This window comes from Nyctibius grandis, chromosome 2, assembly GCF_013368605.1.
Source record: "Nyctibius grandis isolate bNycGra1 chromosome 2, bNycGra1.pri, whole genome shotgun sequence".
NCBI classification, from domain to species: domain Eukaryota; kingdom Metazoa; phylum Chordata; class Aves; order Nyctibiiformes; family Nyctibiidae; genus Nyctibius; species Nyctibius grandis.
Window position 1 is genome coordinate 4,561,775 of NC_090659.1, and position 21,060 is coordinate 4,582,834.

At 39.1% G+C, this 21,060-nt stretch overlaps 1 protein-coding gene across 4 annotated transcripts in view; it reads right to left on the reverse strand.

Annotated features, from left to right (window-relative positions):
• Positions 1 to 6,804: 6,804 nt before the first annotated feature.
• Positions 6,805 to 21,060, reverse strand: part of DCAF6 (DDB1 and CUL4 associated factor 6) — a 96,317-nt gene continuing 82,061 nt past the window's right edge. For all 4 annotated transcript variants that reach the window (XM_068395629.1, XM_068395628.1, XM_068395626.1 and 1 more), the window contains 5 exons: positions 19,912 to 20,050; positions 13,826 to 13,982; positions 12,203 to 12,291; positions 8,875 to 8,980; positions 6,805 to 7,248 (listed from right to left, as the gene is read on the reverse strand). In XM_068395629.1, the coding sequence (XP_068251730.1) occupies positions 7,184 to 7,248; positions 8,875 to 8,980; positions 12,203 to 12,291; positions 13,826 to 13,982; positions 19,912 to 20,050 (556 nt within the window). In that variant the 3' untranslated portion in view covers positions 6,805 to 7,183. The remainder of the gene's footprint in view (positions 7,249 to 8,874; positions 8,981 to 12,202; positions 12,292 to 13,825; positions 13,983 to 19,911; positions 20,051 to 21,060) is intronic.

The window sequence follows — 21,060 nt, forward strand, 5'->3', positions numbered from 1 at the left end:
AGAGCACAGTATTTTCTCTTTGAAATGCTCATGAAATGAGACAAGTATCAATCCGAGACACTTTTTTCATGAACAAAAGTGCTGAATCAGCATCCCATGCCCTCAGAGCTAGCTACTGACAACCATGCCAGCATTAAGTCAGCAAGAATTGAAGTGAGAGCACCAACTCCTGAATGGTCATCACACTCTGATGAATAGAAATCCAGTCTAGCAACTTGGAAGGTGTGACATTCAACTCACCATAAAAGGTACCTTGCATTAACTATTATTCCTTTAGACGATTTAACAATTACAGGTTAATTTTTAGCTTATTTTGGTTTTAAGTAAATTTCTTTAGATATGCATGGGGATCCAATACAAAAATAAGGAGTAGATGTACAAGAAATGTTATCTATAAGATAGATATGGAACAGCAGAGTCTCAGTACTGGCACGTCTTGTTCAGTGATGTAAACCAACTAGAACTGAAAAACAAAAAGGCTCATTAACAATTAATATACTAATTATAGAACACAAAGCAGCTGTATTCAATTAGAAACAAACAGCCAAGTAATTACTAGAAGAATTGGTTGCAGAGTGGGGCCAGAACTCTTCATCACGGGGCCGTGGCATCGCCATAGCTGCGCCAGATCAGCAGAGTGAGATGGTCAATACACACTGAGATAAAGGTGCATTTACGCTGGACTCAGAGGGGACATCAGAGTGTCACATGCGAAAGGAAAGGGAGTGTGGAGGTGAGCGCACCTGAGGTGGACACATGAATTCCCCCAACAGCTGCAGAACTGGATGTCCACTTGTATTTGTGGTCAGAGCAGCAGGGACCTGGGAAGAGCTGGGGTGCAGCACTGTCCACTGCTGTTAAAAATTTACAACAGCAACTCTGAATCTTTTTGACAGAAGCTTCACCACCCATGTTTGAGAAGTTGCTAAGGTAGGGAAAGAGTCCTTGGGTGCACAAGGAGACAGGAATTAGGGAACTGAGATGAGGGCTCTGAGGCCACTGGGGATAAAAGGAGCTAGATGGATTTGGGGGACTTGCCTTTGGCTTGCCTCACTGGCTGGGCAAAGGCAGTGCCCAACTAATGAAAAGAGCCTTTCTCCCAATTCCCACAGCCCTGTCTTCCTCCCTCCTGGCTCTCCTTCTGTCACTGCTCACCAGGAAAAACATAGTAGCTGTGGGCCAGATTGCATGGGGTTAAGGGCCGATCAGGAAGGAGAAAATATTGGAAACAGGGTCTGAGCATTCATCCCAGAGGGGAAGGAGAAGATCTGCAGTGCTGTTTGAGAGCAGCTGCAGATCCCCTGGGATGTGTTTTTCCAATTGGTAACAAAGCCCATTAACAAACTCTATCTAGAGGGTTTTCCACTTAAGTGAGACGTTCCTAAATTAGTAGCCATCAGTTCTGACTTGGATAGTGAATCTGTCAAATTCCATGGATTATACTGGTGTACAGTCCTCCTCCTGCAAAAAAAAAAGGGAAGCATGGTAATATGGTGAGTCATTATCAGGAAAAAAGGAGCTTGCTTTAAGAGTACCATATGCCTATTTTTTCCTATCAAAACACCTTGTTGTGGTTTTTAGTAGTTTTAGTAGTAGTAGTTGATTTTTAGACTTCAGTTTGCTCTACCAGCAAAGGGAAATTAATCTAGAGGGGAGCACTGATAGCAAGTTCTTAAAAGGCACTGAGAAGGTAGATGGTACCTTTTCGTCAAAAGAACAAAGCAATTGCAAATAATAAAAGGAACATTTAAAACTAAGGAAAATAAATCTCTATTAACCTAAAAAATAACTCAGACTCAACAGTAGAGAATGTCACTGAGCAGATAAACTGGATGTCACCGAGAAGAAAAACTGGATGGTTACACAGATAAAGGCATTTGGGCATGTTATAATTCATGAAAATAGCTTAAAATTGATTTAACCCCACATTTCAAAGACTAAATCAATGTCTATTTAGGCAGGGCAGGTGACCTCACACATGCCTTCTGTGTCATTTCCTGTACTGAGGCTTTTTGAGTTGGCCTCTTGTAGGGGCATGACTGTGGACCTAGCTGGTGCTAATTGGCACCTCATTTTTCAACAGTGCTGTCAGGTCTGGCCCATGAAACAGTGCAGTACGGAGGATGCCCAAGGATTGTTAATGAATGGCCTTTGCAATAGGCCTGAGCCTCAGAGACTGAACGTGGCTCAGTGGTATCTTTCCATAAAAAAAATTACTTTGTAGACATGACTACACAGCTTTCCAGGGCAGCATCTCTGAGCATATTCTCCCGTCCCTTACACACAAGCACATGTACACTTCAATGACAGCTATTTTTCTCATCCAAGGACAGTGAAACCTGTATTAAACATTTACTTCTGCGATTTCTTCCTCAGAAACATCCTCTAGGATGTTCTGAAAGAGCTTGGGACATACACAATAGTCTACCATAACATTTTATTCAAGCTACATTTATCTACTGCTTAGATAAGAAAATTTCATGATGAAGGTGATGTAGGATGTTGTTAATGAACCTTGTCCTACCTCCATGGAGGGAAGGCATAAAGAACTAGAGCTTAGGCAGATAGTGGTTTGAACAGTCTCAGCATCTTTGACATTTAAACAAGAGATTGCTTCCTACAGCAACCATCTGCCCAAGTTTCAAGACACCAAATTATTTACCAGGAATCATAGCAACACATCAAAGAAGTTGCTTTTAATCTTTGCAGTGGTCTTAAGAGATACCCTTCATAGGAGAGTTCAATGACATCTGAACCCTTGCTGTAGATCATAGAATCATAGAATGGTTTGGGTTGGAAGGGACCTCAAAGATCATCTAGTTCCAACCCCACTGCCACAGGCAGGGACACCTTTCCATTAGACCAGGTTGCTCAGAGCCCCATCCAACCTGGCCTTAAACACTGCCAGGGAGGGGGCAGCCACAGCTTCTCTGGGCAACCTGTTCCAGTGTCTCACCACCCTCACTGTAAAGAATTTCTTCCTAATATCTAATGTAAATCTGCCCTCTTTCAGATGAGTGCTCTTCCTAGGATGGAAACACTGACAGCAAGCTGTTGCAGGACAGAAGGACCAGCTTGAGCTGGTACATATGTACAATCTTCAGTCCACAAAGCAGGAAAATAAGGTCCTCCTCATATTCTCACTCACTGTCCTGTCCATCAAATTTGGGCTGTTATTATTGTAATTAGGAACTGAAGGTTTTGGATGTATCTTTTAATGGCCAGCTAAATCAACTGGTCATTTGATGCTTATCAGGAGTATTATGCTCTGTTGCTGGTTGGCCTTTTCCTTTCCTTGGCTTACTTGAAAGGAAGAATGATGGTCTCAAGCATTGCATCACTCCTAGCGCGAAGGACACATCCTCAGATTTTCATTTCTGCTTCTACAAACGCAGCACGAACGGTGGCACTAGAGGGAGCTCCTGCAGCATCACCCACCTCAAAGCCCCCGATCTGAAATCAGATTCAGATCACAAGATCTGCTTCTAAAATTGTGAGGTTTGTGATTGTGTGTTTGGTTATTACTTATTTATTAATTTATATGCACATTTGAATAACATACTCAAAGTTTCTTTTGCTGCTACAAACTCTAGAATTACCAGCATCCCTCCTGCTCCTGCCAACAGCTCCTATTATTGCACAGTTCTAGGAATTGAGACTTAGACCATTACCTAAATGTTTATGAAAAAAAACAACCCCAACACTATGGATAGCTTAGTTTTAGAAAAACTGCTTGAAAAGCTTCGCTGAAGTTTGAAAAAAATCTTCCAAATATTAAACTTTTGCCTTCATTGAGATTCAACCCTCATTTAATCAGTAAACACACAGCTAAGCATCTGGAATTGAAGTTAATATTAAGCCTTTGAATAAATTAAAGACCTTTTGGGAATAATGTGTTTAATGGGGAACTCTGAAAAAAAAGAAATTCACAAGATTGTTGCTTTTGTTTTATATTGTGTGCTCTTTGCTGGCAACTGTTACAACTAAAGCAAAAGTGGCAGAAGCAGCTTTTTTATTTTTAGAAAGACAAGCATCCACAGCGATCATTTATAAAACCTTTCTCATGAAGACGAAGGATATCCTCTGTCCTCTATCCATATACTTACTTGAGAAAAAAATTTGTTTTCAAAAGGCAGAAGTTAATAATTTCTAAGTAAAAAGAGTCAGGCTTCTGTAGAAACACCATGGCCATTCTTTTTGGAAGCAAATCCCTCTCAAATATCACGTACAGAGGACCCAACAACTGCATCAAACGTGTTATTGTATTTTGTTCTCAGAATTGCTCAGGACCCCCAGCTGTGGGAGAGGTCCACCGTTGCAACAGATGCCACACAGAACAGAAACACCGCTTTATTCCTCTTACTGCTAACAGCTAAAGTAGAGCAGACAACCCTACTTATATATACACTAAGAACACTATATATATTTACCGTATAGTTCTTTGAAATCTAATGAGAGTGCTGTTCTGTTACAAAAATTCAAGGCTAATTTACATCTGGTAGTAAAAATATTGCTCAGTGCAGCACTATGAGCAGCAAGGTTTGAATAGTTCTAGACCACTGTGTTCCCCCCTCCCCAAATAGGTGTACCACAAAATCATAAAGAAGTGTTTCATTTCTTGCTGGTCTAAAAATGCTTGCCCAAAATGATACGTTGTGAGGAAAAACGAATGCTTTGCTCCCTTCTAGAACAAGAAGGCCACTCAGTCCTTTTAGTCACCATCCATCTAGTCACCTTAGTCCATCTTAGTCCTCGTGTCACCAGAAAAGACAAATATCCATATTAGCTATTACTTTCACTCCATACCTTAACAAACAAACAACTTACCTTGACTTCTTTCACTCTCCCTTGTTCACAGTGGATATTCTCAAATGCTTACCACATTTCCATCCTCCGTTGCACTGAGCTCCTCTGGGTGTGAAGTTTCCAGTTTTCCACAACGCTCCGGTATTCTGAGACCTTCATTCTTCTCAGCACCCTCTGCCTCCAAAACCTTCTCTCCCCACCAGTTATTTTCTCCTTTCCTAAACTCACTTCACTGGATCACTTTGAAAGCTTCTATACTTTGCTTTTCCTCAGTAATTTTCTGTCTCCTTTTTTTAAAAATAAAACAACCCAACCAACTGCACTATCCATCTCCTCACACTTTTCTTCCCCCCCTCACATTATTCTTCCCTTGCCCAAGTGTCTTCACACTGCTACTACCAGCTGAGTTCCATAAAATTCCCATGTTTTTTTCCTTCACAAATCTCTCTTCATCTCCTCCAATAGTTTTAGTCTGACCATTTCCCTCTGTTTCTGTGATTTATATCACTGCCCCAACTCCTTTCAGCCCTCCTGCATTGTGAATCAGGATATCAGAATGTTGCGATAATGTTATTTAGACTTTGGTGTGGAGAATTCTTTTTGTTGATGTAAGCAAAGTTTGTAAAGATTGTGTGATGAATGTGTATTTTAATGATAAATTAAAATACATGATAAATTATTATCATGTATTTCATAAATTATCATAAAATACATGATAAATTAATGATAAATTAAAAATAAGGGGTGTGGTTAGCAGGTCAAGAGAGGTTCTCCTCCCCCTCTACTCTGCCCTGGTGAGGCCGCATCTGGAATATTGTGTCCAGTTCTGGGCCCCTCAGTTCAAGAAGGACAGGGAACTGCTAGAGAGAGTCCAGCGCAGAGCCACAAAGATGATTAAGGGGGTGGAACATCTCCCTTATGGGGAGAGGCTGAGGGAGCTGGGTCTCTTTAGCTTGGAGAAGAGGAGACTGAGGGGTGACCTCATTAATGTTTATAAATATGTAAAGGGCAAGTGTCATGAGGATGGAGCCAGGCTCTTCTCAGTGACATCCCTTGACAGGACAAGGGGCAACGGGTGCAAGCTGGAACACAGGAGGTTCCACATAAATATGAGGAAAAACTTCTTTACGGTGAGGGTGACCGAACACTGGCACAGGCTGCCCAGAGAGGTTGTGGAGTCTCCTTCTCTGGAGACATTCAAAACCCGCCTGGACGTGTTCCTGTGTGACATGATCTAGGTAATCGTGCTCCAGCAGGGGGACTGGACTAGATGATCTTTCGAGGTCCCTTCCAATCCCTGACATTCTGTGATTCTGTGATAACAGGGTAATGAAGCCTCCAGTACCCTCATCCATCTGATTTCAAATTCTTCCCAGCATTCTGTAATTCCTAATGGAACCCCTCAGCATCTGCCATCCTTGGCCAGAACAGCCATGGAGCAAAGACGCTCTTTTCCCTGCTCCTTTTTCCTTCCTTCACTTCCTCTTCCCCATCGCCATCCAAAAATGTATGGAGGAAGGGCAGAGCCTGTTACAAGGACTGAACCGACCTCCTTCCCAAATAATTACTCCTAGGAAGTAACGCACAGGAGTTTTCAAATTCAGTTCCTTTGCACTACATTTTCTCTATTCTAAATCTAATGGAAATTAAGATCTATCTGCTGTTGTTGCACAGAACACATACTCATGGATCTATTAGTGAAACACAACTATTTCACCAGCACTACAGTTTCAAGCATGGACAATGTGAAGTGGCACTATAGTAAGACTGATGGAGAGACAATTTTGCATATGTATGTGTGGGTTACACCCATGGTAATGCCAGAACCAGGAGGCAAAAGGTCTCAGAGTCAGAGAATCCCAGTGCTCATTGTAAGAAATAATTGTATTTGCCACTTCACAAACGTTGTAATAAAGAATGCAAATGAAGGCAGTAATGGGGTTATAGTTACAAGGTGAAAAAAATCAATGGCTGGACAAAGAAAAAACACAAAACTACTTAAAACAACCAAATATCTTTTAATTAGAAAGCAACAAACATGCAAACAGCAGGTATAGAAATTTATTTGAACCAACGTTTTTACTATAATGAAAGTTACTTTAAAACATTGATCCAAGCTCCCACATTTGCAGGTTAAGGAAAATATTGCACTTTGCATCTTCTAGCACCCCTCATACATGGCAAAACATTTTAAAAACATTTTTGCTTATTTTACTTGCACACTCTCCCAAAGTCATGCACACAGTCATTCAAAAACAAAAGGTTAGGTTATCCAAAAGCAATACCTTAGAATTGCACTAAAGCTCTGTAAGGAAAAATATAATTAATGTCTTATACAAATTCCATTAATGTCTAGGTGCTTGCACACAACTGCCAGTTACTCTTCATCTTCATTTTCATTTTCCTGACCAGAGCCTTCTGATCTGTCACCTTCCAATCGGTCTGTAAGACAGAGGTTTAGTAAAGAGAACTTCCAAAATTTTCAGGTTTTGGTAAATATTTATAGTGTACCGTCTCCCCGGGCACACAACACACAGTGGCTGTGGGTTACAGAGGAAATGAAAGTCCCTATGGACTGACAGCAGAGATTGGAGAGAAACGTTACCACAAGAAAGGAGAACGGGAGAAAAGCCCTAAAGGATTCCAGGCATAAAAGTGAAATCTGTGTACAAAAGGAGAAACCTTGTAGCTGCTGACTGGCTGTCAGCACAGGAAAGATGAATGCAAGCGTAATATTAAAAAGAGATGGTGAATAAAAGGGATTGAAACACTGTTCTGGGGAGCTAAAACTAGAATAGCTGCAGTTAGAAATTTGTGTATTCCAGAAAACTGGGGAATTGCTGTCTGTCACTGTATACACCAGAAAAAGTACCTTTTGATCTAAATGTTTAGAGAAAGGCAAATGCAGAAATGTGTAAGGGAACATGATTGGCTCAAGATCTATCACTCAAACAACAGGCACTGTCAGGTTAAGCAATACTCCACCCAGCCATAACACAGATTTTTGCTGAAACTGTTGTAACTCAAGTGTTAGGCAGTTCTTTGAGTATTTTACTCCAAAGAAACATAACAAAAGAAGAAAAAAACAAACTAATATATTCAGTTATAGCAGTGGTGAGGCATACCACTGGGCTGGATACAGTGGCTTCCTCCTGGCTCTCTAATTCTCACAGATCAGCAAGAGGTGGAAGAGGAGCAGCACCTGCTGCCAGGCAGAGCTTCCCTCCTTCCTCATCGCTATAAGCCCACTGCTCTGCTCAGCCAGTGCCAGAGTCCCCATGTTCAATATCTACAGTCACTTTCACCTTCATCTACAGTTCTGCTAGGTTTCTGCCCAATACATCATGCCAGCCTCCCAGAACTCCATCTCCTTGCTTCCCACCCAGTATGATGTCTCTCCATTGTCCTACATCTTCAGTATCAACCTGCTGCAATCAGCTTCTTCAGCAATAACATCCAGGAACACCAGTTCCCAATGACAGTTCTCCACGCAACCCCTCACATCACCAGTTTCAGCCCCTAGGGAACTGCCCCATCACTGAAGGGACGTCCTAGTACCTGCTGCCCCAGGAACAGCTGCCAGTGGCTTCATTAATATGTCCCACAGTCATGTATCTTCACACTCTCCTTCACCCCTAGACAATTCCAAGCCCACGATGACAGTCAGTTTATCTTACGACTCATCCTAGCCTTTCCCAATAGCTTTCCCATCACACAGCACTCACCTTAAAGATCATTCCTTACTAAAGAGAGTATTTTTCAACATCTAATTAATACTACATTATGAATAAGCGATTTCAGGATGGATAGTACGGTAACATCTAAAAATATATTTTGCTCTTTTCTTGCTCTTTGTTTTGAGGGAAAAAATAACAGCTGCCAAAACACTGCAAGTCTCACACTAAAGAAGCAATTCCTAAGTACTTCTATTAAGAGACCGATCCTCGCACAACCCTTGAATCTTCTCACCAGCTCCAAGTGTAGCCACAGACAGCTCAAGATGGTTCCCCAACCCCCCCTGCTATTTCACAGACCAATGTGGTGCACAAGCTCTCAGAAGTGTCTCACCTGCTCTTATATGATTCAACGAAGCCAACATTCGTAACATAAAAGAAGCTGGAACAGTAATAGTGTTTCTGGTCTCTTCCAGCATTAATTCATTACGTGTTATAACCTGGAGGCAGGGAAGGGGGAAAAAAACAGCATCAAAAATAAGCACAACGTTGTACTGCATCAATATGGGTTTGTAGATACAAAGTTCCTATGCAGAAGGCATTTACAGAGTCCAAAATTACAATAAGGGAGCAATATGTTAATAATTACTATCGACTACAGTTACACCAATTGTATGTGGTAAGAAAAGTCAGACAGTGGACTCTGCCTACAGATATCTAATTGTCTGTCTAAAGAATATTCTAGTAAGACCATCATTCCATTGTCCACGTGCATGGTAGATATTAAGATGAGCAACTGAGAAAAACTGGAAATGAGATCTTGCACGAAATAAGGAGGACCTATGAGAAAAAGTGCTGTTACAGATGGCAACTGCTGTAGAGAACAACGTTCTATCATCAGTGCTGGCCAAGAATGTGGGAAGGAAAAGAGATGAGGTTACCCTAAACTCCTACCTTCATGCTGCTTGAAAATTTTGGAGAACATCCAAGGAACACAAGCAATTACTCTGTCCCAGTTCAGGAACATTCTTCAGCTCCATAGTTCTTTCTAAACAGATCTACAGCTTGCCTCTAAATTACTTGAAAGAGCCAGGTCCTACTGTCTTAGTTTCAAGGGAAAAAAACCTCATTAATGAATACTTTTAGCTCTTTTGCCTCCTTCCTTCCTCATGGTACTTCCTTGCCATCCTTCTTGCTTTCCCATTAAGTTCTAATCCCACACCTTAGCTTGTCTCTCAGCTTTTACGCTACATTCTTTCATTATCACTAAGCATAAAAATTTCTTTACCTCGTGACAAGTTCTGACCATTATTCAGTCCTTCCTCCCAGATCAGCTGCCCTAAGGCGTGAAAATAATGCATTTCTTTTTCTCCCTGAGACTCCTTCTCAAGCCTGTTCCTCTTGTGAATGTCCGCACTGGCCTGCTCCTAGCCAAATCAAAGCACCTCTTTTCTGTCATTCTCATCTGTTTACCAGGCACTTTGCACAGCTGATCACTCCCTAAAAGAAGCAAACTGAGAAGACAGCAGGCTGCCATTTTTTCCTCTTTCACCTCCTATTTCTCTGGTGCATCATCAGTAACACCCTTTTGACAGCCTGCTTCTGATGCTTTTTCTCTATTAAGAGATTTCTTCCCATCCCCACTCTCTTTTCCTATTCACTAAGGTCATGGCCTCTCTCAATTTTAAATATGGTTCTATATCTATACTGAACTTTCCCCAATGTCCTGGTTTCAGCTGGAATCGAGCTAATTTTCTTCCTAGTAGTTGGTGTAATACTGTGTTTTGGATTTAGAATGAGAAGAATGCTGATAACACACTGATGTTTTAGCTGTTGCCCAGCAGTGCTTACATGAAGTCAAGGACTTTTCCACTTCTCATACTGCCCTGCCAGCCAGGAGGCTGGGGGTGCACAAGAAGCTGGGAGGGGACATGGCTGGGACAGCTGACCCCAGCTGACCACAGGGATACTCCCTACCGTATGACGTCTTGCTGGACGTGCTGAATGAGAAAACTGGGGGGAGTTGGCCAGGGGGCAGCGGCGGCTGCTCGGGGACTGGCTGGGCATCGGTCAGCAGGTGGTGAGCAATTGCATTGTGCATCACTTGTTTTGTATATTCTTTTATAATTATTATTATTTTCCCTTCCTTTTCTGTTATATTAAACTGTCTTTATCTCAACCCATGAGTTTTACCTTTTTTTCCTATTCTCTCCCCCATCCCGCTGCAGAGGGAGTGAGCGAAGGGCTGTGTGGTGTTTAGCTGCCTGCCAGGTTAAACCACAACGCCCAAACACAATGCTTCCTCCCTAGACCTTCCCTCCTGTGGAAAATTCAGTTCAGGTATGTTGGACACTTACTCTAGCCAAACTTAACATGGTGAAAACTATCTTATTTCTATGAACCTCTCCTGTCCTCTACATAGGTATTTCAATACGGGGATTAAATTAAAAAACAAAACACATGTAAAATTACAAACCATACTGTGGTCAAATGTTCTGAAAGTTCCACATTTTTTATTAAAGAATATAAAACTATATCTCTAAATAATTTGTTATTATTGAAAATTAAGTGACAAAAGTATCAGTACAATCACAGAATCACAGAATCAACCAGGTTGGAAGAGACCTCTGGGATCATTGAGTCCAACCATTGCCCTGACACCACCCTGTCAACTAGACCATGGCACTAAGTGCCATGTCCAGTCTTTTCTTAAACCCCTCCAGAGATGGTGACAATAACTACTTTTAGCACACATTTATGTTTAGCAATATTTCTAAACCCCAAAGGCTCCAAAACATGTTATAGATTAAAACTATCATACAGTATACAAAGAAGCGTCACTTCACTCTGTGTTACTACTGCTAAAATAATGGGAAAGGTTCAAAACTCCTAAGTGGTGGTTCGGGGCTTTTTCAGGTGGATGGGGGGGTGGTGGCTAAGGGTTTCTGTTTGTTTTAAACATACATAGCACTAATACAGAGAAATACTAATTTAAAAAACCCAGTCTACTACATCCCTGCTGTCCAAGAGATTGCACAAAAAAAACCCAAACCACCCCACAACCAAATTTGCTCTAATATATTACTTAGAGAAAAACAGCTAACACTTTAATACATTATGTAAATCACTAAAATATGATTACTCAGCAGTCTAATATATGATCCACCATAGGGCAGTTGCTACATACATTGTTACTGCTTTGAGGGTATAAAAACAATGTATTACATAACTTTATATACGGACTTTTATAACTGACTGGGCTTGCAATGTTTGCTTTATTCCATGAAGTTCCCAATTTGCAATCTTAACCTTAACTTCCTTTTATGCCACAGAATATTAATATAATTTATTTTTGCACTCCCTGTTCTTCTGTATATCATTGTATTTCATTGTATCATTATTTTTTTAAAGACTGGCACTACCTTCATTTCTTAATTCCTGCCAGTTTTCCTTCTATATCTGACTGTTCATACTTTTTCCAACTTCTTTCATGTACATAACGCCAGATCCTATCACTTCTAGGAGAGCTAATGAAATACAAAGTGCCTCTGCGTGCTGCCAATGATATGAATGTTAGCTACTATGACAGGCAGCTTTTTATTTGCAGCTCATTTGTTGAACATTGAATTAACAGAGTTATTTAATATCAGTAATTTGCACCAAAGGCTTTTACAGAATTGGAAGATGCAACATTACTGTCAAAAAGGAGGAAAGGTTCTTACCTCATCTGCAAGTTTTCTGTTAAAAATCTTGGATTCTTCCAATGGCGACCAAATTTTTATATCATAATCAATACCCGAAGAGGCCAGAACTAGAAGGAAGTAATAGTAATTCTAAATTAAATGTGTTATGTCTTTACCAGTATTTTCTGCTGGAGCTGAAGAAAAATACTTGAAGCATTTACTTGCAAATGTCAGTTCCCATGCTGATCATACAGCTATGTAATTACTGTCTCCATATGAGATCTGAGCTATAGATTATCTATTTTTAAATATATATATAAAGAAAACACATGCAAACATCAAGAGCCTCCTTTTTTAACTAAAAAAAAAAAGGCACCAGAATATACATAAGATAGGAGCAGAAAGTAAGAACAAATGCAGCCACTACTAATATATTTCTGCTGATGGCCTGATAAGTATATGCCTTAATAACAAAGCCTTAGGATTCGTAGACCCAGATACAAAGACAGAAGCAAGATAATTTCAAACCTATTTTGACATTTGATAATTTCAGTGTGTTTCATGTAAATTTATTTTATATTCAAATATAAAGAAGCAATGGATGCTCTTATAAACACTTGTTAAAATATGGAAAACAAGAAGTTGCAGAACATTCTTTAGATCACTGCACAACACACCTATGGGAATAAAAATTGCATAGAAAGATCTCAGTAACTGGAAAACTGTACAAGATTAACTGTCCCACAATAAGGATGACCTCTTCATTACATTTTCAGTGTGTGACAGGGAGACAGTCACACTCCATCAAGAAATCAGTAAAGCTACAGGGCATTTTGAAGGTGCTTCCAGAAGAAGTGTCCGACCTAGCCACACACTCCAAACATGTACAGGAACACAATTTCAATGAAGCATTTAAAAGTTCAAGGCTTATCCAATGTAGGGCAGTATATTCCATGGTTTCACAAACTGTCTGAAAAAACCCCAGCCTCTTCTGGTATTATTATAACAAGTTTATTTGCTTATTTATTTACAGCTGACTGTTACTCTACAGCCATGTAAGGTATGGAAAAAGAAGCTGCAGAATGGTTCGGATTTTCCATCTACATATCAGTCAACATATGATTCCTTCTACTACTTTGGTCCATCTTTTCTATAAATATTTCCACCTAAATACAAATTAATAGAATTTCTATTAATTCTATTCATTCTTCTAATCTCACAAAGCCAGTGAGACTGAGACACCCACTTCACTCAATTTTTTGAACAGAGCCAAGTAGAGACCAGATTCCAATATCAATTCCCAAAGTGTTGCTGGCATTTCAGTGACCCCATATTTCCCTCATTAGTGTCACGGAAAACATTTAATGTATTGAGGGGAGCAAGAAACGGAGATGAGTCTTATTACATCTTAACTTTCTATAAATACTATGTCAATAATGTTTTCATTCCAAGACATTATTGAGTAAGGAGGGTTTTAAGGGCCAACGGTCATTAGTAAAAGACAAAATTAAAAGCAGTATTATCTAATTTATATGGGAAAAAATGGACAATAGTTCATCAATCATTACAATGCTCTATTGAGCAAAGAATTTAAGACTGAGCTTTAAAATGTTTTACTACAGATAACCTGAACATGCAGACTGTGAAAAATTATCATCTTACTTGGGTCAAATGGATGAGGCTGAAGACAGTTCACCACATGATTATCAGCTTCCAGCAGCATGAGATGTTCAGCAGTATGTCGATCCCATATAAAAATATGGCCACAGTCTGAACCACTCATGACAAAGTTAGATCCCCAAAAATTGGCTTCCTTTATCTGTAGTAAAAACAAAAATAACAATTACTTTATAAGACTAACTTGGAAGGCACATCAAAGAGTACACTCCCATTTCTGCAATAACACTGCCTCTCGAGTAAGAGCTCTGCAAATGCAGAAGCAACATTTAAGAAAATTTAAAGGAAACATTTCAAGAAAAATGATCAAAAAAAGAAAATCAGAAGGTTAAAAATCTCCAGAGCAAAGTGGCTGCTAAGAGAAAAAAGAGGAGGAGTTGGGGCAGACCGAGTGGTTTGGAAATAAATGACAGCAGATTTGTCACTTTCCAAAGTGACAAGAATGATACTGGAGACACAGGTATGTGAAACAGTTTTTGAGAAGAGTTTGGTAAAGGCTGAGTGACAGGCTAATCCCTGGTGGGGTTTTTCTATTTACAGAGGAAGAGGAGACGAGACAGAAGCTTATGAAAACTGGGGGGGTGGGAATTAACTGGGTCTGACAGATAAAAAGGGGTCATGAAATCAAATTTAGGAATTTTTTCTCCCCCTTCTATAATAAATCAGATAAGAAGTAAGACTTCTTAGTCTAAGGCCAAAATTAACGTTATAAGCCACTGAATAAGGAAGGCATCTGGGGAGAAGTGACCTTTTAGCTTCAGCTATTATGATAATAGTAGATGAAAGTAGAAGCATCTCTCCCTGCAAGTGGAACCAATAATATCACAGTTTTCTTGACACAGTGATGATGCATCTTATTCCATATCATTGTTCCTATCATTACTTTGTTGAGGTATCCAAGCACCTTTGCAAAATGTCTGAAGTTATATGGCTAACATTTGTCACGTATCAGTAGTGTTCCCATGCTATCTGCAAAGAGTACATGTAATACATTGTGAATATGAACTATTTTTAATTTTTTTTTTTTAAATACACATGTTGCTGTGTATAAACTTAGAGAGCAAGGCAAAATCTGTCTTGCAAAGGTAGTGAGTTGTTTGAGGGCCTACTGTTCACAACTGAAAGTCACTCTAGCGTCTTGGACCAATTTATGGAATTTTACTTTGCACTGACCAGACTAACATCAGACAAATTATATTAATTTTTAAATCACTCACTCATCTAAAATTATAATTGGATTATCTTTGGTTTTGGCCTACAGCTAACTCCTCTATAACGTTACTGATAACACAGCAGTTTGACCCTGGATTATAACTGGCTGTAATTAAAACATTCAAGGAAGATTTCTCTGATTGGAGAACTGTACATTTGAAGGAGGAAGTTCTATACCTCTGAGAATAACATGGTAGTAACTTTTATTTGAAAGATGCCCAAATTGCTCAAGAAATTTTCATAAACCAGAAAAGACGGGAGGAAATTCACAACCACGGCATAATGAGTTAAAGTGTGCACATCTGTTAGCGAGTGAATGCAACTGGGCTGGGTGTGCCGTTGACTGAAGGGTATTGCAGAAAGATCCAAGGGCCTTGAGAAGGCTTCCACAAACCCAGCCACCTCCCACCGCACCCGGGCTGTTCCCTTCTGGCAGCTTCTCCAGGAAGCTCTGACAGTGCTACGGGAGGCTGACGGACGGCCTCCTTTGGAGCAGGGGGACCTTCTCAGCAGAGATGGCAAAGGCCTCCTGTCGCATTCTGCCCTTCTTCCCCACCATCAATGCACAGCCTCTGCTCCTTCTCTCCACGTGATGAAGAGAGGAACAACATCCTCGGGGTACAAGGAAAAGGGGGGTTAGGGAACAGTATGCTCATGCTTTAGGCTAGTACACTATATAATGGTTTATTACATCATCTATTTCCATTTCCTTGTGTGAAGTGCTATAATTCAGTAGGTATTTAAACCTACTGTCTTAAAATCGATCAATATTCATGGTCTCATCAGCATCATTGTTCTGGATACGCATTTGCTAACGATGCTGTGAACACTTTCCTAATGAAGTGACCATCTCGCCCCTCAAAATGGCTAGACTGTCCTGTCCCCAGTTCTGAGAATTATAGAAAATAGCAGATACAGTCAATGACAAGACAGCTAACTTGACCTGTACTTGACTTGAAAAAGTCTTTGGGAGACAAGCGAGTAGATGAATCTGAATTTTCTTCTCCTCTTTTTGTTCCCATCCTTCTCTCCAAAACATGGCAGTGTCATAGGATTATAAGAATAATATATTATCTGATAATAATTAATACATATTAGTAATGGTTTTGTGTGGATTAACATATTTATTATTTATATTAGACTATACTATTTTTATTTCTTAAACATTATTTATTTATAAATAATTACTTGTGTAGTAATGCTGTATTATTTATTTTTTAATTGTGTATTTACTAATTCAGTGGGAAAACCCAGACTCCTTGAGTGTTTCACAGATCTGCAATCTCATGAGTTTTGGAACTGAAGGCAGCTGTAGCAGTCTGTCTTATGGAATAGAGTAGCGTTACAATGAAAATGATCGTACAAATGACAGAGAAATTGCAGGCCAGGAAAAAGTGGCAGTAGTATCAGATATCCATTTCCTTGAAATATAATGTTGATATTATTCTACACCTGTTACATTCAAGATACCCTTATGATTACAGCCTGAAAGAATGTGGCTTATTCAATTTCTGAGCCAAAAAAAGCCACCCTAGAATATTTTTTTCAAGAAGCAACTATTAGGTTTTTTACATGTAGAATAATCTTTCCATGCAAAGGCCTCTCTTGCCCTCCCTTCCTAAAAAGATGTAACCCAAACGAAGCCAACCAATTAGTCTGAGCAAACAAGAATGGGTCACTTCCTTCACTAATGACTAGAATCTCCTTCAGAAATCACTTCTGATTTTACTCAGAGTAGGACATCAAAATAACCATTGTTAAACTTTTTAAAATAGGAAGAGTCTAGGCAGCCGGATCCTTCTACATTGCTGTCCTACACCATCTACAGGGTGAGAGGGTAGATGGGGTGGCAGAGGGAGGAGGGACATTGCTTCAAGAACAGTCAAAACTCAGTCACAAGATGTGAGCTGCAAGCTCCACAGTAGTCCAATGTTTGTGCTGGAGAAAAGAGTCTGGAAGTGAAAAATGTAACCCTACACACAAGGATACACTTTAAAGAGTTACTAGTACCTCTTACTCTTTAAATTGACATACACAGGACGAAAGAGTTACCTATGTAAATGAAGTTTCCTAAGCAGCAGCTTTCAGGTTTCACACAGATGATGTCCAATGTTTGAAGTTTAGCATCAAATAATTTTCTAATTTTTGGTATTTAAGAATATCTCCAGCATAAGGGACAGAATTTTTAGTTCGAGACCATTTACACAGAATCCTACTATGGAATTATTTTTCAAGTAACCCATCATAATAAAACTCTAAAGAAGATGGCGCCTGCATCCTTATCTTTCTTTTTGCATAGTTTTCTGAGAAAATGCACTGGAGAAAATGACAGAGACATTGTCTTGCTCTGTGCTTTGCCCCAGCTATCTTGATTTAAAAATCACCATGATAAAGAATCATATTAGTAAGCTGAACCCTTACTGCTGTTAAAAATATGTACTTTATTTCCAGCATGAATACGTCCAGTTCTAAATTTCAGGCTTGCTAGATCTTTGTCTATAGAATATGTACGAATGATTCCAGTCAGTGCAATAAAGTCATCCTGATGTCTAAAAATAAGCCAGATAAACTGCATTCCTGGATTCTGTAGTGAAAGATGTGTTTCCAATATATTCATCTTTTGGCAGCTTTTGTCTTATAGCTCCTCTTAATATACATTTTTCATTATCCTGTTAGAAGTACCTCTAAGTTATCTCCAACAATAAATAACCTTCTATTTTAATTCTCAATTATGACTTCTTCCTGCTTCCTTTGTATTCTCTTACCTAACTGCTGATCTTACATTTCTAATATTCATAAAACCTAATTTTAGCAGCACATAAGTTAACAGAATTAAAATTCACATTTTAAAAGTTTGTTTTCAAACTCATATACACGCTCACTTCTCCTGTATGCACACACAACTTATCCCATTTATTAGTTACACACAGATGCTCTACTGAAGAAAAGTTTCTTTAAAGTCAACATCTTAAAAGGGGGAGTCAAGACTTGGGGTGAGCGGAATAGAAGAAGAATGGCATATATATGGAAGGAGATAAATATATATGAAAGGAGGTAAGACTAGGACTGGAGGGAAAAATAGTGAGGAAGAGACAGGAGAGACAAAGAACTGAAGGTACATGGCAAAAGACAAATTTTGAAGAAATAGAAAGGGAGTTTGGGCTCACAGAGCATTTTTTTTCCTCCAAGAGAGAAACAAGAAGTCCGAACCCCCATCATTCCACTACCATCACACCCCCTGCTGCCATTCTTTCAGGTCTGTTTCATGAAAAAACGGTAACACTAGTACTCTAGTGACATCATCCGAGTGGTTACATGGGAGTGGTCTGTGTGCTGGACCTAAAACCGTTCCAACCCTGCCAATGGTGCAAGCAAACACCAACATAATGCTACTTATCTTTTGCTTTCTGACAATGTAAGAATTACACTTAAAATATGCTTATTCAAAAAAGTGTAAGATTGCCAAATTAAGTTCTCAAAAGTAAGAAGGTACCAGAATTATTCAATTTGCCTGCATAACCTTAATTCACTCTCTATATATGTATTAAAATAGTTCCTGTAATTGACAAGACAACTTTATCCCTGGGTTGCTCAGGTATTTAGGAAACAAAACCTTTCTAAGCTGTCTTCTACACAAATTTAAAAGGGAAAAACCATCAGCCCTTGCCTTGCAGGAGAGAGGGTATGGATCAAAAAAATAAACTAAAATGAAGTCTGCCACCATAGAAACCACAGGGAAAATTATGTCATCTTCCATTGTGTGCATTCCTCATCATAGGTGCTCACGTGAAACAAAAGCAAAAACACCAACCCACATCCCAAAGAAACCGAACAACAAAATCAGTGAAATAATCTGTATAACAACACATAGCAGATGGAAACTGAATTAAGACTATTTAGGCAAGTTTACTTTTAACATCACCTCACTACAAAGTGCTGGAAGCTATGACTTTTGAACTAATGGGTTTCTGAGCAATTAAAATTAATTTCTGAAATACAGTGCAAAACTCCTTGTCTTAATCATTTATTCTAAGCCTTGTTGCTTTTGTAGACTGAAATGTGCATTTATGAAGCATTTTCCCCCAGTGTAATCAAAGCCATTGACACAAACTCTAGAAAATTGCTTTTGGAGGTAAAGGGACTAATCCTCAGATCATCTGCAAAATAATACAGCTGCTACTCCTACAAAATACCCCCTAGTACGCAGAACTTCACATCTTCAAAATACTGTAAAAAGTAAAAAAAAAAAAAACAAATAGCAAGGAAAACAGCGTTTGTTTCTCATGCACCCTGCTTTACCAACACAGTAGCTGCATTTTTCTTAAAATACAGTATTTTGTATGAAAAAGAGTACCTAGTAGTTAGATTACAATTCAATAACTAGCACTATTTCCTTTCTTTAATTCAGAGATGTCAAAGCTCTTCAAAATAATGATTTAATCCCCACTTTCCCTTCCAAGGTGTTCAAAATTATTATTTAATCTTTACCTTTAAAGAGCTTGGAAGGGAAAGGGAGGATAAATAATAATTTTATGGTTTAATTATGATGGGACATTTTACACCACTTAAGCTGACAGACAAAATGAAAAAGAATTAAGAAAAACACCCAAGATTTCAAAGGAAGTTAAGGGCATAGAGTCTTAAACTCAAAAAAACTTAAATGCCTAACACCGTGACACATGAGTCACATTAATTTTAATTTCATTTAGAGCAAATTATATGGTTTCCAACTGAATATACAAGAAAAAGTGCTTACAATACATTACAATATCTTTTTTGGCAAGCATATCGATGTGGCAGCTCCACTGATTCACTCCATAAAATCTCTACAGTTCCCAAAACAGACAAAGAGTTTGTACCATTGTTCGGGAGTTCCGATGACCTTTATAAACCATCTTGATTAAAGGACGTCTAATATTCAATGTTTCCAGTTCTTCCATTTCCTTTCTTTCTTTCCTCCTTCTGAAGAGCTCCTGAATGCGGGCGACAGCAGATCGTCTATAAATTGCAGACAAAGAGAACACTACTGAAAGTCCATCGCTAAACACTGAAATGGGCTATCAAAAAGGACTATAAAATAACAATTAGGCACTCAAACACACTCTCCGTAAGTTTGGAACAGACGTCAACGTTATCCCAAATGTAAAATTACAGACTTTATTTTTTTCCATCCTGTCTTAGAACAAGAATAGCATGCAAGACAGTGGAATGTCAAGTGATGCAACATTTTATTCCCTCTCTGAAGAACAAGCTTCAGCTGTTGGCAAAATTCACATGCTATTTTATCCTTCAGTGCTCCACCCATAATGAGGTAGCAAAATTCTGAAGTGAAAAATCTATGCCAAAACAGAAGTCTTTAAAATTTAAAAAGTTATTAAGGACATAGTGTGCCTTCCAGTGTGATTTTTTTCCCCAAAAATTTGTTAAATGTATTTCTCTTCCCTATTTCTCTATGACAAGACTCAAAATTTAGACAGCTTTAAAAAAGTTCCTACTAACGCAAGAGATGATTTGAGATCAATTATTGTAGCAACTATCCCATATGTTAACAGCGAGGGATACAGCTGAAGATTTCCTAAAATAACAGAGAAAAATCAGCTAAATTAGCAACTATCCCATATGTTAACAGTGAGGGATACAGCTGAAGATTTCCTAAAATAACAGAGAAAAATTAGCTAAATTACTTATTTTGTTTTGTGATCATTTAATTCCAGGAATCTACTTTTTGATTAATCTCTGAAAAGACCCTGGTGCCAAATTTTTCCTGTTTATCTCTTAAGTCTGCAGATTCCTATAATTCCAGCTATAACCAAACTGTCACATCCCAGCACCTGCACCTAACTCCTTTTCTTCTTTTATTCCATGTCAGGGCTGCTGTTAGCTTTGAGGTCCTTAACAGCCCCAGGGGAATGTCATTCTCAGAAGGAACAGGTACAGATCTTAGCAGAACGCAAGGAGTCAAACTATAACGGACTTTATATGATCTTGAAAAGTAAACTCAGCCACAA